Source organism: Dryas octopetala, chromosome 8 (genome assembly GCF_963921425.1).
Source record: "Dryas octopetala chromosome 8, drDryOcto1.1, whole genome shotgun sequence".
Lineage (NCBI taxonomy): Eukaryota > Viridiplantae > Streptophyta > Magnoliopsida > Rosales > Rosaceae > Dryas > Dryas octopetala.
In genome coordinates, this window is record NC_141373.1 from 5,665,148 (window position 1) to 5,691,170 (window position 26,023).

Consider the following 26,023-nt stretch of genomic DNA (forward strand, 5'->3'; position numbering starts at 1 on the left):
GAACCAGACGCCAGTGCTCTCTCAAGAAACCCAGTAAAGTCATCGCTGCTAGATGAGTATACTGGAGAATCGGTCACCAAACTCATCTAAATAATTCACGCAAAAAACACCCTAACAGATGTTAACCTCAAAGTGAATATAGATGAGGGAAAACGAACTGCATGCAGTACAAGAAGCATATAAAGTGCAATGGAAAATTATACACACACAAATGTAAAATAAAAATTAAAAAAAATGAGTGACCACAATTCGAGCATTGTTTTACTGTCTTCCATTGTTCAACAAATTGTTAGGCCTAGTTAATATCAATTCAAAATGTCCATTTACAGGGCAAACCAGAGCACATTTAATTATTTCTTCAAAGAAGTGTCTGTAAAATTTGAGTGCATCGGGAAAACGCACACACATATTCATTCTCAGATCCAAATTGGGCTTTTCGATTCTATTAACAATTTAGCAAAACGGAGCCAACAAACATGTAGAGGATGAAGAGAAGATTGAAATCGATACCTGACTCAATGGAATTGGCCGCCGGAACCGTCAAAATCGCGTCGAAGCCGCCGCTGGCTTCTTGGCGTCGATTCGCCTTGTACAGTGGTCCGATGAACAATCGGAGGCCACCAACATGTTCAGAACGACGACAGCTTCACAACCCACAAGGCCTGGCATCTCAACTTCGCCGGGATCGATGGATTGCCGCAGGAGTGGCCATCGGCCCTGTGGCTTCGATTCGCCATGATCAGCGGTTGTTTGGGACAGAGAGAGACACGAGGAGGGAGAGTAGAAGAAGACGATCGAGCCTTTTGGTGGTACTCTCGTCGTCGTTGGCCTTCGGACGACAACGACGACGAATTTTCTGAGGAAGACGATCGGCGCAAGAGAGAGAGAGAGAGGCGAGAGAATATAGAAAAAGAGAGATATGCGGGTGAGAGGAGAGAGAATATAAAAAAAGATTTGGGTTGTTTAAATTAACCCTAGATGCGGAAATACAAAAATTAGGTCAATTGATCTTAAGATATCAGTTGACATGTTACAGTGATATGATAAAAATATATAAGAAAAAGTAAAATTTTTTTATATCAGGTGTTTGGGTGGATGGGAAAAAAAATTAAAAAATGTAAACTTAACATATCAGTTGACAGTTTAAACTGACGTCTTTATAAATTCTTAGAAAAAAGAAAAATATTATACATCAGTTGATAAAAACCATGTGATTTCTAATAGAGTTTAGAAATCAGCTAAAAAATTATCTGATATAATAATTTTTACAATATCAGTCAACTTCAAATCTGATATAAAATTGGTGATATCTATTGACAATTTTGTTGTAGTGTCACGGAATTAGACACGAAGTGTCAGCCCCATACACTCCACAACAAAATGGTCTTGCCGAAAGGAAAAATAGAACCTTAAAAGAAATGATTAGTTCATTATTAATAAGTTCTAGACTCCCAAATAATTTATGGGGAGAAGCTTTGCTCACTTCGTGTTACATCCTTAATAGAATACCACACAAGAAGTCTAATATGACTTCATATGTGTTATGGTTTAATAGGAAACCTAAATTCAATTATTTTAGAGTTTGGGGATGTCTTGCTTATGTAAGAATACCTGACATTAAAAGATCCAAGTTAGGACCTAAAACCTATAAGTGTGCATTCATTGGATATGCAAAAAATAGTAAAGCTTATAGATTCATTAATCTTGTAACAAATGAGATTATAGAATCAAGAGATGTTGAATTCTTTGAGCATGTTTATGCCAAAGATACGTTGAAACAACAAGACCAAGAGTTAAATCTTGATGAGCACATTAATTCACATAATGATAAAAATAATCTGCATGACAATCCCAATATGTGTGAATCCAATTCACAAGATGATAATCCTAGATATCCTAAAAGAGCTAGAGTCACAAATTATTCCTTTGGTCCAGATTTCTATCTTTATCTTGTTGAAGGTAATAGAGGAGATATAACAAAGGAAATAAGATTTGTAATGAATATTGAAGGAGATCCAACTTCTTATAAAGAAGCAATTGCTTCTCCTGATGCTTCTCTTTGGAGAGAAGCAATTGAAGATGAATTACATTCCATTATATCAAATGGAACTTGGAAGTTAGTGGATTTACCACAAGGCTCTAAACCAATAGGTTGTAAATGGGTATTTAAAAGAAAATTGAACACAGATGGTTCAATAAGTAGATTCAAAGCCAGGTTGGTGGCCAAAGGCTTTAGACAAAAGGAAGGGATAGACTTTTTTGACACATATGCACCTGTAGCACGGATTGGTTCAATTCGACTTCTAATTTCTCTTGCTTCAATTCATAATCTAGTAGTCCATCAAATGGATGTGAAAACAGCCTTTTTGAATGGAGATCTAGATGAAGAGATTTACATGGAACAACCTGAAGGGTTTGTTCAACCAGGCCAAGAAAATAAAGTTTATAAACTTATCAAATCTTTATATGGTCTGAAGCAAGCACCTAAGCAATGGCATGAGAAATTTGACAGTGTAATTTTATCAAAAGGTTTTAGTGTTAATAATGCAGATAAATGTATCTATAGTAAGTTTGATAATAATGGTGGAGTTATTATTTGCCTATATGTAGATGACATGTTAATTTTTGGAACTAACCTAGAATATGTAATGAAAACTAAAAAGTTTCTATCTACTAGTTTTGACATGAAAGACATGGGGGAAGCCGATGTAATTTTAGGAATTAAAATAAAAAGAGACAATGGTTCTTTTGCATTGATACAATCTCACTATGTTGAAAATATGCTAAAGAAATTTGATCATTTTGATGGAAAACCGGTTTCTACTCCATATGATTCTAATGTCAAATTAGTAAAGAATACTGGTAGATGCATATCTCAATTAGAGTATTCAAGGGTCATAGGCAGTCTTATGTATTTAATGCACTCTACACGACCCGATATTGCATTTGCCGTTGGAATGCTGAGTAGATTTACTAGTAACCCAAGTAAGAAGCATTGGGAAGGGATCTCTCGAGTGTTTAAATACTTGAAAGGAACAGTTGATTATGGATTACAATATCATGGTTACCCTTCTGTTTTAGAAGGTTATAGTGATGCTAGCTGGAACACTGATATGGAATCCAAATCAACAACTGGGTGGATATTTACCCTCGGAGGAGGAGCAATTTCTTGGGGTTCCAAGAAACAAATGTGCATATCACATTCAACAATGGAATCCGAATTGATTGCACTAGGAGCAAGCTTGTAAAGAAGGAGAATGGCTTAGGAATTTGGTGATTGAAATTCCTTTATGGAAAAAACCAACTCCTTCAATCACTATCTATTGTGATAGTCAAGCAACCCTTGCTCGTGCAACGAGTAAGATGTATAATGGAAAGTCTAGACACATTGGTCTTAGACACAATTATATAAAACAACTCCTTGGTGAAGGAGTAATCAGTGTAACATATGTTAAATCAATAGAAAATTTGGCGGATCCTTTGACGAAAGGGCTCGCACGTGAGATGGTGTATAAAACATCAAAAGGAATGGGACTAAGGTCTATTAAATAACAATCACTTCGATGGGAACCCAACCTAGGTTTTGAAACACAGGCTAGGTTCAACGGGTAATAACAAGTCGAATTAGTGATTATGTTGGAATGCTAGATATAAAATAATAATAATAATAATAAATGAAGTTGTTGTAAATATATTGTTATAATTAAGTGGCTATTCCTGTAATTAGTGGTAGGGGTATACTAGTAAATATTTAAAACCTAGTAAACCCTACCTCTATATAAGGATATTTATAACATGAATGAAATAGACTGATCATATTCTCTCTGCCTCCTCTCTTCCACAAACCCTAGATTTTCACATACTTTTACAACACGTTATCAGCACGATAAGCTCTTTGGATTGTGGATCGCTAAACGAAAGAGGATCATCATTCAATTTGTTCTTCAACCAAGTAGGTTTTATAAAATAATTTTATGTTCATGGTTATTTAACCTTGATTGATTGAAAAATCCCCATGAAGCATGAACCCTAGATTTATGTGATTGATTTATTTGGGTTTACATATTTTATACATGTCTTCTTGGATTGAATGATTAAAATAAAAAGAGGAATAATTTTTGGGTGATCGGAAAACCACCCCGCGCGTGGCCAGCAACCGCGCCTCGCTGCCCTTCGCTGCCTGCAGCAGCCTTGCTGCCTTGCGCGCATCTTGCAGCCCAGCAGCCCAGCAGGCCCGTGTAGCCCAGGCCAGGCAGCCCAGCAGCATCACAGCCCACTCTTGCTGCAGCGCAGCCCAGCAGCCTTGCTGCCCACGCAGGCCCAGCAGCAGCCCACCAGGCCAGCAGCGCCTCGCAGGCCCACTCCCATGCTGCCAGCCCAGCAGGCCCGCCACGCAGGCAGCCCAGCAGGCCCACCATGCCGCTGCCACGTCAGCTGCCACGCAGGCAGCCACCAAACTGCCACGTCAGCTCCACGCATGCGCCACCAAGCTGCCACGTCAGCGCCACGCATGCGCCACTCTCACGCTGACACATGGCAAGCCTCCTGAAACTTTGTAAAAAGGAGATGTTAATTCTTGTCATGCCTGGGATTTGAACCCAGGACCTCTTGGGTACCAAGAGTGCACCTTAACCACTGTGCTGCTGATAGTTTATTGTTAGTATGCAAACCGTTTAATATATATACTCTAAATGCCAGAAACTTTTATTCAAATAATTTTGTGATATTTTTCTGTTCTACTTGGGTATATGAATATTTTACTTATTTAAATTTTTGCACTAGAATATATGTGTAGAAATTGCAGGTAATTAATGAACCAGTAGTTCATACATAAATATTGAACCTGTAGCTTCAATAATGCCATATAAGGAACCTGAAGTTTCCTTCATAAATTCACCATACATGATAAAACCAGTAGATTTTACATGTCTATACCATGTTATAGAACTTGAAGTTCTTATTTATTGTTTATGGATATTATTGCCCGAAGCACTAATCATGATTATTTGTTCCTTTCAACCAAAGAATGTCAAATCTCAACAAGTTTGATTTCGTCGCTTTGGAAGTTTCCGGAAGAAACTATCTAAAGTGGACTCAAGATGTTAAGCTTCATTTGACTGCCAAGAAGATGAGATCGACAATCAATGCAGACAATGTTGTCGCAGAATCTCTTAAGGCAAGTGCCATGATCTTTATTAGGAAGCATATGGAGGAAGCACTCCAAGTTGAGTACCTCGCTGAAGAGGATCCACGAGCTCTTTGGGTTGCTCTGGAAGAGCGGTTTGACCATCAAAAGACCATTTTCTTGCCTGAAGCAAGACATGATTGGCAGAACATTCGTTTCCAGGATTTCAAATCCGTGAATGAGTATAATTCGGAGATCTGCCGGATCCGGTCGCTCCTCAATTTTTGTGGGGAGGAGCTCACCGAAGCTGACCTATTGGAAAAGACTTTCTCCACCTTCCCTGCCTCCTGTTTGGTCCTGCAGCAACAATACAGGGAGAGGAATTTTACCAAGTTCTCGGCATTGATCACCACTATGTTGCTCGCTGAAAAGAACAACAACTTATTAATGAGAAATGATCAAGCCCGACCTGTCGGTACTAAAGCAGCACCATTGCCTGAAGCAAACGCTGTTGCTTATCGCGATTCAAACCGCGAAAGAGGATACCGAGGTCATGGAAAGGGCACAAAGTCTGACCGCCCGAGATATGGAAGGAAAGGTTCTCAGAGGAATGACCTGAATGACCTGTATGACCGAGGCCAACGTGGCCATGGCCCACGTGGTAGGAACCACGGTCCCTCGGCCCCAAGAACTCGAAATGAGAGGAACACTGGTCCGGCCCGTCGCCACCAGAATCAGAATCAGAATGATATCTGTTATCGATGTGGAGGAACTGATCACTAGTCCTGCACCTGCCGTGCATCAGCGCAAGCTGTAAATGAGTATCACGCCAGTCGCGGAACTCAAGAGACCAATCTCGTTGATGGATCATTTCCTATGGATACCACCTTAGAGGTCACTGATTTCCAGACTGCTACTGGACACTTCGAGGATTAGAAATTCGATGACATGGATATGATCGGCGCTTGTGCCGTATTTATTTTCTGAATAATGTTTTTCTTATTCGGATTATTTTGGTGATTTATGATTTGGATTATTTGTTTTGGAAATTTGGTTATGCTCGAATATTATTTAATTCAATCAAGTTATTTTCATACATGTGATCTATTGAATTAAATTTATGAATAAGCATGTTTAGTGGGGAAGTTTGTTGTCTGGCAGACAGTGCTACTACGCACACCATACTTCAAGATCGGAAGTATTTTTCAAACTTATTGCTTACTCATACCTCTGTGACAACCATATCAGGCTAATCCAACCTGATAGAGGGCCATGGCAAATCCCATTTTTATGTTGTCCAATGGTACTGAATTACCATTAATGAGGCCTTATATTCTCCAAGTTCCAGAAGAACGTTGTTGAGTTATAAGGATATTCGAGCCAACGGTTATCACGTTGAAACCACTGAGGAAAATGGAGTGGAATATCTTTGCATAACCTCCAATTTGTATGGCCAGAAGCGTACATTGGAGAAATTGAAATGTCTATCGAGCGGTCTTTACATGACCACCATTAGATCGATTGAGGCAAATCACATAGTTAACCAGAAGTTAACCAATTCGAGCAGTTTCTTTCTATGGCATGACCGGTTGGGATACCCAGGTCAAAGTATGATGCGCCGTATCCTCAATTCATCACACGGGCATCCCCTTACTAATAAGGATCTTGTGTTTAGTGACACACCATGCCAAACTTGCTCGCTCAGAAAGTTGAATACTAGACCATCATATGCAAAGACTAGTAAAGACTCCACCATTTTCTTGCAAAGGATACAAGGGAATATTTGTGGACCTATCCAACCACCATGCGGACCATTTAAATATTTCATGGTTTTGGTTGATGCATCGACAAGGTGGTCACATGTTACACTATTGTCCACAAGAAATGCTGCCTTTGCTAAACTCCTCGCCCAGATCATTAAATTGAGGGCTCACCACCCGGATTATCCCATAAAGTCCATAAGACTTGATAATGCCGGAGAGTTTACATCGAAAACTTTCGATGATTATTGCATGTCCCTTGGGATTGATGTTGAACATCCAGTTCCCCATGTTCACACCCAGAATGGTCTCGCAGAAGCGTTCATTAAAAGATTACAAATGATCGCACGAACCTTGGTTATGCGCACCAAGCTTCCAATTTCTGCGTGGGGCTATGCAATCTTGCATGCAGCCATGTTGGTCCGGTTGAGGCCCACTGCTACCCAACCTTACTCCGCGTTACAGCTGGTGACTGGGTATGAACCTGACGTTTCGTACTTACGCGTATTTGGGTATGCAGTTTACGTGCCAGTTGCGCCGCTACAACATACCAAAATGGGTCCTCAACGAACGATGGGCATATATGTCGGTTATGAATCCCCATCTATTATACGCTTTTTAGAGCCCTTGACAGGCGATCTCTTTACCGCTAGATTTGCGGATTGTCACTTTGATGAGACAGTCTTCCCGCCGTTAGGGGGAGATAAGAACGTCACCGTTCCTGAAGAACGACGTGAATTGACGTGGAATGTCCCCACTATGTCTCATCTCGATCCCCGAACCGCACAATGTGATAGTGAAGTGCGGAGAATTCTAGATCTACAGAGTATAACTCATAATATGCCAGACGCATTCTCTGATCTAGCTAAAGTGACGAGATCACATATACCTGCTGCAAATGTGCCTGCAAGGATACCCGTCCCCGAAGAACGTGTCGTCCTAGGAGGACGTGTCGTCCCAGATGGACGAGGTACGGCCATAGCGGCTAACCAGTCTTATGTCCCTGCCCAGAAGCGAGGTAGACCACTAGGTTCGAAGGACTCTTATCCCCGGAAGAGGATAAATTTGGCACAAACGAGTCCTCTTGACATCGCAATCTCAACCGATCCATCTCACGAAATAGTTCCGGATTATGGGTCCGTCCCAGAAGAGACGGCGTTGGGGGACGCTCCAACGTTAGAACCCACTCCCGAGAACATAGAGATCTCTATAAATTATGCATGCTTAAGTGAGCTCTGGAATCGAAAAGAGAATATCATCGATGATATATTTGTGTTCGCGGTAGCTACCGAAATCATAACTAGCGATGACATCGAACCTCGCTCCGTTGATGAATGTCAACGTCGAGACGACTGGCCAAAATGGAAAGAAGCAATCCAGGTCGAATTAGATTCCTTGACAAAGAGAAAGGTGTTTGGGCCTGTCGTTCCTACACCTTCCCATGTTAAACCTGTAGGATTTAAATGGGTATTTGTAAGGAAGCGTAATGAGAAAAACGAGATTGTAAGATACAAGGCTCGTCTAGTGGCGCAAGGATTTTCTCAACGCCCTGGGATTGATTACGAGGAAACGTATTCTCCCGTAATGGACGTGATAACGTTCCGCTACCTTATCAGTTTGGTAGTTTCCGAAAAACTGAGTATGCAGCTTATGGATGTGGTCACTGCTTATCTCTATGGGGATCTTGATACAGAGATATATATGAAAGTTCCCGAAGGACTTAAGACACCCGATGCAAATAGTTCCAGACCACGGAACACGCTCTCCATTAGTTTGAGGCGTTTACTTTATGGATTGAAACAATCCGGACGGAGGTGGTATAACCATCTAAGTGAGTATTTGATCGGGATGGGATATGTGAATAATGATCTATGCCCTTGCGTGTTTATTAAGAAAACAAGTTCTGGTTTCGCTATTGTAGCTGTTTATGTTGATGACATGAATCTAATTGGTACTCCTGAAGAGATCAAGGAAACCGCTAAACACCTGAAATTGGAATTCGAGATGAAAGATCTTGGGAGAACGAACTTCTGTCTCGGCCTGGAGCTCGAGCACTGTGCAGATGGAATTTTGGTCCATCAATCGAATTACATCCAGAAGATGTTAAGGCGCTTTAATGAGGATAAAGCGAAACCTTCTAGCACGCCCATGATCGTCCGTAGTCTAGATCCTAAGAAAGATCCGTTTCGTCCCGCAGATGATAACGAAGAGATATTGGCACCAGAAGTCCCATATCTAAGTGCAATAGGCGCATTATTGTACTTGTCTCAATGTACTAGACCGGACATCTCATTCGCTGTGAACTTGTTAGCTAGATATAGCTCTGCGCCAACACGCCGCCACTGGAATGGCATAAAAGACATTTTCCGCTACCTTAGAGGTACGACGGATATGGGCTTATTCTATCCCTATGCATCAAGGAATGGATCGAACCCCCTCGATCCTCGGAACGATGCCCGCCTTGTTGGATATGCTGACGCAGGGTATCTATCAGACCCGCACAAGGCGCGTTCTCAAACTGGTTATGTCTTTACCATTGGGAATACAGCAATATCTTGGAGGTCAACGAAACAGACCCTTGTTGCTACCTCTTCGAATCATGCTGAGATTATAGCCCTTTACGAAGCAGTTCGTGAATGTATATGGCTGAGAGCAGTTTCCAAACATATTCGAAGTACGTGTGGGCTGAATTCCACCACTGATGAACCAACGATTATCTATGAGGATAATGCCGCTTGCATCGAGCAGATGAAGACGGGTTTCATCAAAGGAGACAACACCAAGCATATTGCACCGAAGTTCTTCTTCAATCAACAGCAACAAGAGCATCAGATGATTGAAGTCAAGCAGATCCGATCTCAAGACAACCATGCAGACCTCTTTACCAAGTCACTACCAAAGTCCACGTTCTTGATGCATGTTCGAGGTATTGGTTTGCGTAGATTGGCTGATTTACCTAGTATGTAATCTTCAGGGGGAGTCGACATCAGGGGGAGTATCCCGAAGCATACTCACTTGACCATCGTGTACTCTTTTGTCCTTCGTCCAGGGTTATTTTGTCCCACTGGGTTTTGTTACCTGGCAAGGTTTTAATGAGGCACATCTTGGCATGGTCACCCTACTCATACTACATCCTGAAGATGTGTTGATCTGATATATATGCATTTGCTCATCTTTTCCCTTCGACCACGGGTTTTTCCCATTGGGTTTACCGGGCAAGGTTTTGGTGTAGCAACTCTAATGCACCCCGCTCCCATTGACATACTATTTGCCTATGATCCAGAAGATATGACTTCACCTACTTTCGAGGTTCTGATGTGACTACTCCACACTCAAGCGCGTTGCACTCTTTTTCCTTCGACCAAGGTTGTTTTTGTTCCCACAGGGTTTTTATTACTTGGCAAGGTTTTAACGAGGCAACTTAGAAGCGCATAGCAGAGACAACACTAATGACATGGAATATCCAAGGGGGAGTGTTGTAAATATATTGTTATAATTAAGTGGCTATTCCTGTAATTAGTGGTAGGGGTATACTAGTAAATATTTAAAACCTAATAAACCCTACCTCTATATAAGGATATTTATAACATGAATGAAATAGACTGATCATATTCTCTCTGCCTCCTCTCTTCCACAAACCCTAGATTTTCACATACTTTTACAACAGAAGTCTCATTCATAGGTGTTAGATTTATTCTAGTAAAATTAGGACACTTGTCTGTATGGAGGTTGAGTATTGTACTCTTAATAAGTTTATGACGTATTGCAGGGATGTAAATGACAAGGACATCCTAGATAAACTTACCTATATAAGTAAGGAGGTTTGGCCGCTTCCGAAAGAGAATAAGACCTTTCTCTAGGATTACCTATGAAACAGGATATGCGCATGGCCATAAACGCGCAGATTTAAGAGTTTTTAGAGAAACTCAAAATAAACATGTTCGATGTATCCGGTTAGTCATATAAAGTTTTTTGGTTCAAGGTTGCGACTACCATAACACTTGACAAACTTTGATACATTTGGACTAACTAGAGGTTCAAGTCTAAGGACACCTCATAGATTATGTGTTGTTTTGAGTTATGAATAAAATAAGTATTTATATGTTTGAAATGTGGAGAGAATTGTTGGAAATTTCAAACAAATTAAATGACATGAAGGAATGGGACATACCCTTTCATGAGTAGGTTATATTTTGTGAACACATGCAACCCTTCACATATGGGTTATGTTTTGAAACAGTACCAACCTTTCATAGAAATTTTGAACCATTGCATCTTTTGCTATGAGTTTCAGATGAAAGGGTGCTTCACCAAATGGTGAAGACACCTACATGAAAAATCACCTCTCAAGTCAAGAGGTGTCTTATAAATCTATAAATAGCATACCTACTGCAGTCATTGATAGATAACAAAATATTCTTCTTTTCTTTATTGTCTCTAAAAATTCAGGTTATTCTTGTGTGGTGCAAATCTCAAGAATAATATCAAGTGAGTTTGAGTCTATAGTATCCTGGAGACAATTTGTTTTTTAAACTCTTTTTGCACAAAGGAAGAGCGACAAATTAGTCTTAAAGAAAGCGAATTTAATTCGTGCTTTGACTCAAGGTTCTCATTTTTCTTTTGTTATTGCCTTCATTTTTTCTATATTCTTCCAACACCTATTGGCACACTTATCATTCACTAGCAGCATATTAAACTACTCTTTTGACAATGGAAAGCCAAGCAATAAGCAATCAGCAAGCATCCTCTTAGAGTTCCACATGTGGAGGCATGTCATACAAGAGACTTGGACTTCCCTGGAGGTGCTCTGGAGTGGCTATGTTGGGTCTCACTGTGGCTGCAGCACTGGTGGGTATTGTGGACTCAACTTCAGGAGTACTGAGACTGGTGGTGGTAGAGATAAGTTGTTCTTGAGGATCAACAGGTGGAGGCTTCCTTATCTTAGTTGCTTGCTCAAAGGCATAGGCTATCTCAATCAGCTTTGGCTCCGAACCCTTTAGTCCCCCAAAGCAAATTCCAAAAGGGTACTTTTCAGCGTCATGGTATCCTGCCGGCACAACAATGCCTGGAAAACCACCTATTGCAAGGATAGAAGAAGCAGTGTTAGCATAAGTCACCAAGGCATCTAGGCTCTTATCTGTCATCAACTTCTCGAATTCATTTCTAGACAGTTTTGCCAAATTTGACAAATTGGCCTGTTCCAAGTTCCAACCAAGATACTAGGAGTCAAGGCTATGACCACTTTGCTATCCATTTTTTAACTGATCACATAAGGAAATTGAAAAAATTTGGGCATAATAAAGTAAAATTTGTTAAAGAACAATGTGTGTTCCATGTACCCAATTGTGTCCTGTCTCGGACTGACTGGGATGACTCGTGCTCGGCTAGTGAGACCAACCGTTGGTTTGAATCCCACCACCGAGTTAAAACTGGCTGGACACAAGATGGAGCCATCAGTCTCCGTCCCTAGTGTAACTGATACCATATTTGATGATACTGAAATTGCAGGTCCACTACTTGATCCACAAACTTGCGTACACCGACCAGTTTTGCTTCTATATCCTATGAATAGTTACTTCATCATGCCTCTTTTTTAAAGTTGAATGCGTATGCCTCTTTTTGATAGTTGCTTCCTATAAGAAGCATTTTGAATTGTTTCTTTTTTTTTTTTTTGGTAAAAAAGTATGTGCTTCTAACGAAAACGTTTTCACTAAAAACCCTATTAAGTAAAAACCTTTTAAAAAAAACTCATTTAGTACTTATTTTTTGGGCGTTTTCAAAGGTATACCTTTTCAGTTTGATTTACCATTTACCATGTATTCAATATTCAATATTAATTCTATTCCATCTGCCATTGATTAATTAGTTGTATTTCCAATATGCTGGGCGGGAAATTTAAGGAATGGAAAGGATTAAGCATATCCAATGTAATCTAGAAAAAAACAAAAAGGAAAATTTCTAGGTAGGACATAAATGTACCATACAACTTAAGGAAAAAAATCCCCTAGAAAAACCTTTTGTTTTTTTATTTTATTTCACTTTGACTATCTAGAAAAAAAAGTGCGGTTTAATTTGAATAACAAAACAAAAAGCAATTCCCACAAAATAAATTGTAAATTAAAACTGTATTTACAGAGGCTCAATTGTACTTATGATTTTGAACTGTAAATGCATGTGATTGTAAAATAATCACACATAAATATTATATTAACTAAAAATCACACATTCCCACCCATTACATATTTACATGTGAGCGGCTGTTCCTAATTAAGAATTGTTCATCGTAAATATTCAATCAAAATTCCCTTTTAATTTAATTATTCAATTCAGTCGCCTTCATTACAAGCATGACATGCATGCAAATATGCAATGCTCTCTCAATAGTGAATGAGAGTCACCTTACACTCAATAATGGCATCACCATTAGTAACATTTAAGAAATGGGTCCTAAGCTTAGCAAACCCTCTAGCCATCCGAAACCTCCCTCTTCCTCCCACCACCGCCAGCTCCCGTCGCGTCTCTGTCACCGGATTCCTTGACGCCACCGTGAACGAACTCCCGTTAAACTTCCCCATGGTAAAACCGAAATCCACGTACACAGGGACGAATGTATTGGTTAGCTAGCCTGGGCCAAAGTCCAACTGATATTTCATAATACTATGTAATTTTTTGGGCCTTATTTTATTTTAGCCCACCCCACATTTATGTTTAGCCCACCTATGACTTATCTCCAGCCCACCCATGGGCCATGACCCCACATTTACACACATGACATATCAGATTAAACAAACAAAAAACTCATTGAGTAGGGATGGCAAAATTCTCTGCCCCCGAAAATCCCCGTGGGGACCCGCCCCGATTAAGACGGTATGGTAATACCATACCCGTCCCCACCCCACCCCGCTCCGTATACCTGTTTAATAAAAATATTATATTATATAATTATATTTTAATTTATTATCTTAATTTTTGTTGCATATCTTTAAAATTTAATAGTGTTTTCTTTATAATTTAGTATTATTGTAATATAATATAATGAATTTTAATGTATTTCATCTATTATATTATATATTTATATTAATTTAATATGTTATTAATAAAAAAAATAATAAAGACCCCGAATATCCCTAATGGAGACCCAATTACCTAACGGAGCGGGTATGGTATTGGCAAACTTGCCCCGAACCCACCCCGTTGCCATCCCTATCATTGAGTCATTGTTCAAACAAAAATTTCACGATCTGGCATCTTCTTTCCCCTGCTCAGCTTCTCCTATCTTTGAGTTAATTACACTTACACCCCCTGAGGTTTATCGTCTTTTCACATACACCCCTTGAGGTTTCAAAAATTACACATACACCCCATGAGGTTTCAAAACTATTGCATATATCCCCTTACAAGAGAAAAAAATAAATAAACAAAAAGAAAAATATTTATATTGAGGTTGGACTTTACACCTTAAGTAATCTTATTAGGCCATTTAACCCCTTAGCATGCCTTTTTGCATAATTTATCATCATTTTTTGTCTTACTATAGGGGGTTATATGCAACAGTTTTGAAACCTCAGGGGGTGTAAGTGTAATTAACTCTCTATCTTTACTCTTTGGCTTCAGTGACTGTTCCAGCGTGTGGACCTCTTCGACTTTAGTGTTTAGTCTTCAAAGCATCTAATCAGTTTATTTTTCTTCACTAACTCCACTTAGACCACACTTCTCTCCAGGTAAGAAATCTATGGTTTTTTATTTTTCAATTTCATTATCCCTTTTTTCTTTAAAACTTAGGGTTTATATAAATTTCAAACTAATATTAATTTTGTTGTTATTTTGTTAATTTATGAATTTCATTTGACTGATTAGGTATTTCTGAGATTTTGAAGAACATAATTTGTTCACTGCCGATTGCCTCACCAGTCAATTAGTCACCACTCTCATAGTCACAGGTTAGCTCTAAGCTCTATGGCTTTCCCTTTGATTTTTTTGTTCAAATTTTGGGCATTTATGTTAGTCATGTTTTCCTTTTAATTTATAATTTATTTTGTTTGTTTGAATTATGAATGCTTGTTGAGTTGTTGAGTTGTGAATGCTTGTTGAGTTGTTGAAATTTAATTTAGAGACACTTATTGATGATTTCTACGCTTTGAAAAGCGTAGGTCAAAATTTAAATAGGTTGTGTTTTGGATTTGCATTGCATCTTTAGTTATTGTTTTGTTGTTTTTTTTCTTTTATGTATGGAGTTATATTTTGAGGGGTAAGACTCATTACGTCCCCCCCTTATTAAGTGTATTTTTTTTTTAATTAATGAAATTCACTCGTACCATCGAGGTTTTATTTATGAATAAATGAGATTGAAAAGTTCAGCCCACCCAAATTTTCAATCCTGGCTTCGTCCCTGCACGTACATCACGATCGCCAGCTTGTTGTCATCTTGGCTCGACGACACGTACAACCCTTGCGCGTTCCCGATGATCCTCGAGGAGGGATCGGGGCCCTCCCTTAGAGGGTCGTCGATGGCAAACACAGTGCCGAACAACGTGGGGGACTAAGTGGTGAGGTTTTTGGGACGCCCCACTTGCACGGCAATGGGCTTGGCGCCGCTCAGAATGTCAAAGAGGAAGAAATGGAGGCACGTGACCTTCTCCTTGTGTTGGACATGGGGGACTGTCTCGGAGTGGTAGGCAGAGTGGGTTGGTGCGGCAGCGATGGTTAGGAGAACCAAGGCCGACCCAAGAATCAAAACGCTATGTTTCATCTTTTGTTTGTTGTGAGAGGAGCTCACTGTTGGGGTTAAGGTTTTTGTTTTATATAGTAGACTCATTCTTTGTGAATGGTTTTGAGTTGGATGATCCTGACCGTTGAAATATTTGTCTTAAAGAAATAGATATCCATCTGACGGCTCAAATTATATGTAAGGTACCTTATTGCCATGTCCATAGGTAATTAGTCACAAAAGGTAATAACAGCTAGGGTGATTAAAGCTAAATTTTCTGCTTAATTTAGGGGAAAAAAGGGGTCGCATTTTCTGGGTTTTGTGCGCGTGTAAGACTTGGATAGAAAGTAAAAGCTAATCTTAAAAAATGAAGATTTTCTTTGTTGTTTTACGATTGTGGCTACCATATATGAATGCCAAATCAGATATGACAAATCCACCTCTCAATGATGTTATAAGTAATTCATTTATAATCATTAATTAAGACGAGATTCATGTATTGGGTTGGTATATCAGTATATGTATAGCAACATGGCATAGTTCAACTAATATATATATATATTTTTATAATATGAGAGTATTAGAATTCGAGCTTGAAATATTTTCCAAATAAGTGAAGATGGAGAAATACTATACATTAAACTAATAACTAATTCAACTTTTGTTCAATAGGACAATGAAAATGTCTCGGGTACTTTCCCAATTTAATTGGCCCAAATAAGATCATATCATTAATTTATAGGTGATATTACATTATTGAGAAGAACTTGCCTGCCCTTGTGATAGGGGCAGGCTTGTGTAACGGCAGAGAGAAAAAGGAGAGGAGAGAGAGAAAAAAGGAGAGAGAGAAAGAGAGATAGAGAGAGAGGGATACTAGCTGTGTATCCCCAGGACATGTAAGTCCCTCTCTACATTATTACCACACACCATATATTCCATGATTTCAAGACAAAAAACAAAAAAACAAGTAAATTTGGGGTGAAGACAATTTCGGGTAAAGCTTTAAGGTAGAAATGTAGGAGCCTTCCTAACTTTAGTAGCTTGCTCAAAACCATAGGCAATCTCTATTAGCTTGGGCTCAAACCCCTTGAGTCCCCCAAAACTAATGCCAAAAGGCACACCCTTCTTGTCATATCCAGCAGGGACACTAATTGCTGGGAATCCCCCAATTGAAAGCACAGGAACAATATCTGCACCAGGAGTCACTAGTGCATCTAGCCTGTTATCTTTCATCAATTTCTGAAATCCACCTTTTGTCAGCTTTTCTAAATTCAACAATGCTGCCTTTTCTTCGTTGCCTATCCCATTTGTGCCTTGGGCTGCCAGAAAAATGTCTTGGCCAAATTCCTTGATCATTTCCTGCATAGCCAATCAAGTATGTTGGTCATCATCATTGAAGATGGGCTTTAGTGCCTATGCTGGTTTAGTATAGAGGAATGGATGAATATGTTAGTTTGATATACATGGTTTAAGTTTTTGATGTCTAGTGATTGTTTAGTATGGTATCAGAGCTCTGAATTCAGGAGGTTCTTGGTTTGAAACCTCTAAACTCATTCCCACTTATTACTTATCATGTTAACTTATATGGCGGGGCGTCCAACAATTATACTAGTTTTAGTTTAAGTTGTAGTGTTGACCAATTCCCTGAAAGTTTAAGTTTTTGAGGTCTAATGGTTGTCTAAGAAGATGAAAGGGAACTTATGGTACATAATTTACTTACCAAACCCGAGAACTGCTGGTTGAAGGCGATTACATCTGCCAAGGATCGAACTGGGGATGCCACCAGGTCTTTCAGATAAGCATTCAGGGCTAGTTTGAACTCAGCCAGTAATGCTGTTGCTTCCCCACTCAAAGTTAAGTTCAAGATAACATCAATGTTGGCTATTTCCAGATGGTCTACCAAAACAGCACCTCCTTGCCTGCAATTTGCAGTGAGATTGTATCATATTAAAACTATATAATTGGTTGAGAAAACTCTAATTTGAGACATTTAATGGTTCAATGGGACTAGTAGTTAGGAAAAGAACATATTGTTAATTACTTTAGAGTCCGGAAATGATGCTCAAATGCTTGAGTCTGGAGAGATCCACTGCCAGAAGTGAAGAAGGGGTTCCTCACTATTCCCAATCTCTTTCCTTTGAGCCCATAATTAACAAGGAATTGTTTATAGCCACCGCGTGGAATGTATTTGGACGCTGCTTTGGTTGCTTGATCTTTGTAATCATAGCCAACAATGGCATCAAGAACATAAACTGCATCTGATACTGTCCTGCAGATGGGTCTGTTCCATTTGACACAGCTTAGTTCATTAGCTAAGGTTTTGAAAGTAGTAATTGAAACTTAAAAGATAGTAGGTTCTTGAACTAAGTTGTTTAATATTCTTGAACAATATATTATAAAAGTTAATTGTCTACCATAAAACTGTTTTGAGTTTGATTTGCAGAACTTACCCAATGGTGTCCTGTCTGGGACTTCCTGGGATCACCCCGGCTCGGCTGGTAAGCCCAACTGTTGGTTTGATGCCCACTACTGAGTTAAAGCTTGCTGGACATAGGATTGAGCCACGAGTCTCAGTCCCCAGAGATACTGCTACCAAATTTGCTGCAACTGATATTGCTGATCCACTGCTTGACCCCCAAGGATCTGCTGATAGTACAGAAGGGTTCTGCACACCACCATAGAACATTGATGCATGTTATGATTTAATGGTATATGCAAAGCCATACTAAGTCAATCCATAATCTCAGAAGATTAAGTAAACATTGGTAGTTGTTCTTAAAGATAAATGCAAACTTAGACTACAAATTCATTAGCTGTGCATACTTATTGAAGTATAAATTGTGAACCATGGACCATCAAGCAAGAACAATTCTTACATACAACTCGTGTCTCTTATAATTGGTTATATAACCAACGAGTGAGAAGTGAATGTGAGAGAAACGTTGCATACACCCGTAGTAATGTAAGAATTTCTCGTCAATCATACCCGCCCATTACAAGCTCTGGATTCGTCATTTTATATCTCACAGTCATTGCTTACATGTGAAACTCATACCATTCAATAAGAATCACAATTCACAAGCATTTGACAAGTTCAAAGTTCATGCTTACCTTTCCTTGGCCACCTCTGGCGCTCCAACCATTAGGTGTTGTAAAAGACCTAAAACTACCCCACTCGCTTAAGCTAGCCTTCCCCAATATGATGGCTCCGGCACTCCTCAACTTGGTGACCACGCCGGCGTCCCTTGGCACAACCGAGCCAAGCAGAGCAAACGAGCCGTCAGTGGTGTTCAGCTTATCTCTGGTCGCAAAGTCATCCTTGAGTAAGATAGGAATGCCATGCAAGCCAGAATATGAACGTGGGGCCTTAGCCTTTTCTCTCACAGTCAGCCTTATCAGCTTGGTAAAGCGCATCTGGGTTCACCTCTATGACCCCATTAAGGATAGGGTTGAGCCTGCGGATTTCTTTAAGGTAGAACTCAACAAGTTGTCTAGAAGTCAGCTGGTCCTGTTTGAAAGCCAGTTGGAGATCATAGATTGTAGCTTCTCTGATTGAGAACCCATGGACCCCGAAAGTTAGGGACCCAAATGATGTTATGGATAGAAGAATCAAAAGCAATAATGGGAAGAGAGGAAAGGATGATGGTGATTTTATGGCCATGGAAACAATGAAGTAGTTGACTTTCTGAGACAAGTACTTGCCCAGTTTGTTTCTTCAACTTGGTTGGTTATTTATAATCAACTTGGCACCCTGAAATAATGGGAAGAGAGGAAAGGATGATGGTGATTTTGTAGCCATGGAAACAATGACGTAGTGGACTTTCAATTTTAATTTCTTTAATTCATTTGTTCAAAGTGTTCCTAATAAAATTAAAATTTGAGACAAGTACTAAGTACTTGCCCAGTTTTTTCTTCAACTTGGTTGGTTATTTATAATCAACTTGGTACCCTGAAAGTTGGAATGCTTCTCAAGGCATACATACATCAACTTGTCTAGTGAACTTTCTTCTTAGGTGGGTCTTGGGGTCTGGTATATGCATAGCAACAGGGCAAAGTTCAACTAATATATAATTTTTTTATAATATGAGAGTATTAGAATTCAAACTTGAAATATTTTCCAAGTAAGTGAAGATGGAGAAATACTATTAAACTAATAACTAATTCAACTTTTGTGCAATAGGACAACGAAAAAATGCATCGGATGCTTTCCCAATTTAATTGTCCCAAATAAGATCATATCATTAATTTATAGGTGATATTACCACACACCATTCCATGATTTCAAGACAAAAAACAAAAAAACAAGTAAAGCTTTACGGTAGAAATGTAGGAGCCTTCCTAACTTTAGTAGCTTGCTCAAAACCATAGGCAATCTGTATTAGCTTGGGCTCAAACCCCTTGAGTCCCCCAAAACTAATGCCAAAAGGCACACCCTTCATGTCATATCCAGCAGGGACAGGAGCAATATCTGCACCAGGAGTCGCTAGTGCATCTAGCTTGTTGTCTGTCATCAATTTCTCAAATCCACCTTTTGTCAGCTTTGCTAAATTCAACAATGCTGCCTTTTCTTCGTTGCCTATCGCATTTGTGGCTTGGGCTGCCAGAAAAATGTCTTGGCCAAATTCCTTGATCATTTCCTGCATAGCCAATCAAGTATGTTGGTCATCATCATTGAAGTTGGGCTTTAGTGCCTATGCTGGTTTAGCCAATCCAGCCTTATCAGCTTGGTAAAGCGCATCTGGGTTCACCTCTATGACCCCATTAAGGGACAGGCTAGGGTTGAGCCTGCGGATTTCTTTAAGGTAGAACTCAACAAGTTGTCTAGAAGTCAGCTGGTTCTGTTTGAAAGCCAGTTGGAGATCATAGATTGTAGCTTCTCTGATTGAGAGCCCATGGACCCTGAAAGTTTGGGACCCAGATGATATTAGGGATAGAAGAATCAAAAGCAATAATGGGAAGAGAGGAAAGGATGATGGTGATTTTGTAGCCATGGAAACAATGAAGTAGCTGACTTGCTGAGACAAGTACTTGCCCAGTTTGTTTCACAGAAGTAGCAAAACTACTATTGTGAAATTCACAGAAGCTGTCCCTCTGCCTCATAGTACCTCACAGGTTGGAATGCTTCTTAAGGCATATGTATAAGATTGATGATGACTCATCAACTTCGGTATGGATAATGGAAGTAACGAACTGCTAAACTTCCAACCACAAAGCTCCCAACAAATTATGCTGATGTATGAACCAGACGTGAGTTTTGGCCATATATACAATACTTCCATAAGGTACATATTTGTTTACATATGCTTGTTAGTATATATTTTGCACGTTTATATATTTATGGAAAGCTAAGTCTTTGAATGTTTTAATTGTGCATTTTTCATATATATATATATATATATATATACACAATAAAGGAGCAATCTGTTTGGCCTTGGCATGATTGCTTTCCAATTTGTTCTGTTTTACCCTCCCGTTCAAGTTAGTCAATGACTCATTTTTCTAAGAGCATTTTTCACATTCTATGCATATTTTCAGTAATCTGTAATAAAGGAGCTATAAGAAATCCAAATGTTCAAGAACCCGTTATTATTCGAAACATCAATTGATCATAGACTACAGTAGCACACCCATTAGCCTTATGCCATACTGCTATAAGCAATAAAATGTTGTTCTAAAGCTTCAAGTTTTCCAGTGGAGGAGGCTTCCTGATCTTAGTGGCTTGCTCAAAGCCATATGCAATCTCAATTAGCTTTGGCTCCGAACCCCTTAGTCCCCCAAAGCAAATGCCAAATGGTATCCCATTTTCATATCCTGCCGGGACAATTATACCTGGGGAACCGTCAATTGCAAGCACTCGAGAGATACGTGAAGCAGGAGTGACCACTGCATCTAGCTTGTTTTCTGTCATCAATTTCTCAAAGCCATTTCTTGCTATTCTCTCCAAATTTGACAGCACTGCCTTCTCTGCATTTCCAATTCCGTTTGTTGCTTCAGCTTCTAAGAGTAGGCCTTGACCATACTCTTCAATCTTTTCCTGCATTGCCAGTACTCAATCAATTAATATGATCATCATCAAATTGGTTATAGTCATTTAGAACCAAGGCATATATAAATTGAAAGGAACATGAACTTGCTGCTATTTACTCACCAATTTCGAGTTTTGATTGTTGAAGGCTATGACATCTGCCAAGGATCGCACTGGGGAAGCCACCAACTCCTTTAGGTATGTGTTTAAGGATATTTTGAACTCAAATGACAATGCAGTGTCTTCATCGCTTGCATCAGTGTAGATTTCATCATAATGGTCTATTTCCAAATGGTCTACTAAAACAGCACCTTGTTTCCTAACAACAACTTATTATGTCATCAGAGATTCAGAGTAGATGGAGGCTATACATTTCCAGTTGAGAATTGAGACATATAGTGCGGAAACCTGAGTCTTATATTACCTGAGAGTGCTGAGATGCTGCTCAAAAATTTGAGTCTTCAAAGTATTTCCAAAATTGTAGAAGGCTCTCACTATCCCTAGTCTCTTTCCTTGAAATCCGTCACATCTGAGAAATTGTGCATAGCCACCCATTGGAATGTAGCTAGATGTCTCAATTGTTGCAACATCATTGTTGTCAATACCTGCAATGGCATCAAGAACATAAGCAGCATCTGACACTGTCCTGCAAATAGGCCTGTTCAATCCAACACCCCAGAAACAATGAATAAAACTAGTCATGGGCTGAAAAGGTACCAAAAATAATATTATTTGGAAATAATAACATTGATCATCACCAACCCAACAGTGTCCTGTCTTGGAGAGATTGGAACAACCCCTGCTCGACTAGTAAGGCCAACTGTTGGTTTGATCCCCACTACTGAAATATAATTGGCTGGACATAAGATTGAGCCATCAGTCTCAGTCCCCAGTGACACTGCTGCCAGATTTGCTGCCACTGATATTGCTGATCCACTGCTTGAGCCACAAGGTGTTGCAGAAAATTTGTAAGGGTTCTGCACTAGTCCTTCACCTGTCTTAGTTTGTTGAATTTTTTCCTTTCCACGCCAAATAATTTTATATGCATATGTGTGTGTGTGTAAAGATTCTGGAGAGCCAATTATTCTATGATCAATGAAACAAAGTTGGGAATAATTTACGTGTACGTTGGCATGTTATGTTGATAGACTCTAGATATGTACTGTACATTTACACGAGCAATTTTGATTATCGAAATTGACAGTGCTCGACTATGCAAGACAAAATTTCTTTACCCACCAAGCCTTGGCCAGCTCTGGCGCTCCAACCAGGAGGTGCATCGTTGGACCTAAAATAGGACCACTCGCTCAAGCTGGCCTTTCCAAGAATGATAGCCCCAGCCATCCTCAACTTGGTCACCACGCCGGCATCACGGGGCACAACAGAGCCAAGCAGCGCGAAAGAGCCGGCGGTGGTGTTCATCTTGTCCTTGGTTGCAATGTTGTCCTTGACCAGAATAGGAATGCCATGTAACTTAGAGAATAGTGAGACTGGTGCTTTAGTCTTGCGCTCGTAGTCCGCCTTGTCAGCAAGGTCAAGCGCATCCGGGTTGACCTCTATGACCCCTTTGAGGACAGGGTTGAGTCTCTGGATTTCTCCAAGGTAAAACTGGACCAGCTGCCTGGAGGTCAGTTTGTTGTGCTTGAAACCCAGCTGGAGATCGTCTATGGTGGCTTCCCTAATTGAGAATCCATCGCCTGTAATTGGTTGTTGTGACCCAGATGCCATTGTGAACAGAACAATCACAAAGGCAGTGGGCTAGCAGACTCAAAAGTCAAAGTAGTGGCTTGAGATTATAAATGTGTCCAAATAATGTGATTGTTTTATTTCAACTTTCAAGAGCAAATTTGCCTGTGTTCTATACAATAGCTATCTATATTTAATTATGATTAATTAAAAATAATAAATATTAATTTTAGTTCTCATCACTCCGGCGGCCCCTACCTCATCTTCCCGGAAAACTCTTAATAGTTAATCACAATTTATTTAAGAGTTAAATATTATTTTATTTTTAATTAATCATAGTTAACCATTATTATTGTATAGGGACCCGGATCCTCTACCAGATTTTTGTCTGTCAGACTATACCAGGCTTTCAATCTCAGCCCTTGAAAAAAATTGTGTGGTTAAGATTCACCATATTTTTAATATCCAAATTTATTTCTTTTTAACCATTACCAAAAACAAGAAAGTTTATTTATTTTTAACAAAAAAATGATAAAAGTAGTCGCAACTCCATCCCAGCGCCTTATTCCCTCCAGATGCAGCCCCCTCTCCCCATTTCCAGAGATCTCCCCCGCCGCCGACTTTCTTGTCCACTGCCGGCAGCCACCCACTCCGCTCAGTGAACAATTTGACTCTCTCCTCAGGAACCCATTGAATTTCTAGCACAGAAACACCCATAATCAAGAATTCCTTTTCTAGCACCAAAATACCCACAATTAGATTCAAGAGAAGGAACAATTTGACCGCTGGCAATCATCATCCATTCCTTTCCTCTCAATGAACAATTTGACTCTCTCCTCAAGAATCCATTGAATTTCTACCAAATATTATCAACTACGTACCAAGTGTGACATTGATTATTTCTAATCATTTATGGCAGAGGACTTCATTTTATGTTCATTTAGTCTTCCATTATCTTCTTGTTTTTGTTTTTTGATCCTCCAGTGCTATTCCCATTTAAAAATAGTTTAAGAACTTAATAGATTCTCTTCCCAAACTTATTCAATGGTCGTAATCCACCAATTAATCTTCTTTGGTAGTTGATACTTTCTGGGTTTTCTTTCAAAATCTTTAAAATGTTCACTGAGAAGTTGATAGTTTTAGCATCTAGTTTGGTTCATCCTCTTGAATTTGCCGGCAGCCATGGCAGAGGGAAGGAAGGAGAGTAAATGCCCAAGAAAAGACGATGGCTGATCTATCATTAAAGCTGAAGTGTTTTTTTGTTTTTTGATAAATTATTAAAAGGTTGATGGATAAATATAAAATGGGTTTATTAAAAGTATTAAATAGATGGTAAAATCCTGACCATTAAATTCTTTTCAAAGGTTGAGATTGAAAGTCTGGTAGAGTCTGGCAGACAAAAAACTGGTAGAGGATCCGGGTCCATTGTATAGGATGCATAACAAACTTTTAACATGGCGGTGTCACATGGATGACAAAGTTCTCCACCCCGAAAATTCCCACAGGATCCGTTCGGATTAAGTGGGTATGGTAATACCATTCCCGTCCCCGTTCCCGCCCGCTCCGCCCTGCCCCGCCCCGCCCCGTATACTCGTTTAATAAAAATCTACATATCCGTTTAATAAAAAAATTATATTATATAAATTTTTTTTCTTAATTTTTATTGTCTTTAAAATTTAGGGTTTATTCATATTTAGTATCTAAACTTTGACCTTTGTCTTAATGTGGTACATAAACTTTTATTTGTCCCAATTGAGTACCTAAACTTTTATTTTGTGTCTAATAGGTACCAAAATGAATTTCTATTAAAATTGTCAATAAAAATTAGGGGCAATATAGTCAAAGTATATTTTAATTATTTTCTTTATATGTTTAAAATTATTAAAAAAAACACACAACAAACAAAAAAAATTAAAAATTAAAATTAAAATATAAATTTTTTGAAGTGACTATATTGCCCCTAACTTTTGTTGACAATTTTAACAGAAATTCATTTTGGTACCTATTAGACACAAAATAAAAGTTTAGGTACTCAATTGGGACAAATAAAAGTTTAGGTACCATATTAAGACAATGGTCAAAGTTTAGGTACTAAATATGAAAAAAAACCCTAAAATTTAATAGTATTCTTTTTATAATTTAGTGTTGTTATAATGTAATCTAATGAATTTTAATATGTTTCATTTATATTATATTATATATTTATGTTGATTTAGTATGTTATTAATAAAGGGTTCAAATCCGACCCAAACCTGCGCCGTTGCCATCATCATGCTCACCACTAGTTACTGACATGAGCGAATTTGCTCTCTAAATCATCACATATTCACATGTAACAACTATTAGAAGCATAAATGAAAAGAGATTGTTAGCCATGGATGATGGAAGCAATGGACTGCTTGACTTCCACATCTGTGAGTTTTGGCCATACATAATACTTCCGAAAGGTAATGCTCTGCATATTTTTTTGAATATGTCTGTTTAGTATAGTTTTGTTTATATTAAGTTATAGAAAGCTAAATCTTTGAATGCTTAAATTGTGCATTTTTCAGCTTACATTAAAAGAGCAATGCATTTGGACTTGGTATGATTGCTTTCCAACTTGTTCTGTTTTGCTGTGGCATTCAAGTTAGTCATTGACTCATTCTTCTAAGAGCATGTATCACATTCTATGCATAATTGCATATTTCCAGTGAACTGTAATAAAGGAGCTGTAAGAA

The 26,023-nt window shown here is 39.0% G+C and overlaps 1 protein-coding gene and 3 pseudogenes across 2 annotated transcripts; all 4 read right to left on the bottom strand.

The window, feature by feature from the left end:
- Nucleotides 1-13,262: 13,262 nt before the first annotated feature.
- Nucleotides 13,263-15,634, bottom strand: LOC147276439 (dirigent protein 4-like; annotated as a pseudogene).
- Nucleotides 15,635-16,594: 960 nt separating this feature from the next.
- LOC147276440 (putative amidase At4g34880) lies at nucleotides 16,595-19,253 on the bottom strand (annotated as a pseudogene). Its single transcript, XR_015123823.1, has 5 exons — nucleotides 18,704-19,253; nucleotides 18,043-18,257; nucleotides 17,634-17,873; nucleotides 17,313-17,511; nucleotides 16,595-16,951 (listed from the first exon to the last, which is right to left on the bottom strand). The product of XR_015123823.1 is annotated as a putative amidase At4g34880 (transcript).
- Nucleotides 19,254-19,905: 652 nt separating this feature from the next.
- LOC147276441 (putative amidase At4g34880 pseudogene) lies at nucleotides 19,906-20,235 on the bottom strand (annotated as a pseudogene).
- A 926-nt stretch (nucleotides 20,236-21,161) lies between these two features.
- LOC147276442 (putative amidase At4g34880) lies at nucleotides 21,162-23,389 on the bottom strand. Its single transcript, XM_086253851.1, has 5 exons — nucleotides 22,857-23,389; nucleotides 22,380-22,594; nucleotides 22,042-22,275; nucleotides 21,741-21,936; nucleotides 21,162-21,626 (listed from the first exon to the last, which is right to left on the bottom strand). The coding sequence occupies exons 1-5, from the start codon at nucleotides 23,343-23,345 to the stop codon at nucleotides 21,264-21,266; spliced, it is 1,497 nt and encodes a 498-aa protein (XP_086109977.1). The 5' UTR covers nucleotides 23,346-23,389; the 3' UTR covers nucleotides 21,162-21,263.
- Between the last annotated feature and the right edge of the window lie 2,634 nt (nucleotides 23,390-26,023).

What these genes read in the sequence shown, in the direction of transcription:
- LOC147276442 (XM_086253851.1), bottom strand. Translation starts at nt 23,345, where the DNA reads ATGGCATCTGGGTCACAACAACCAATTACAGGCGATGGATTCTCAATT. An exon ending in CCAAGACAGGACACTGTTGG is followed by an intron (nt 22,276 to 22,379) that starts GTTGGTGATGAT and finishes TGGATTGAACAG; the next exon opens with GCCTATTTGCAGGACAGTGT. An exon ending in ACAATCAAAACTCGAAATTG is followed by an intron (nt 21,627 to 21,740) that starts GTGAGTAAATAG and finishes CTGGCAATGCAG; the next exon opens with GAAAAGATTGAAGAGTATGG.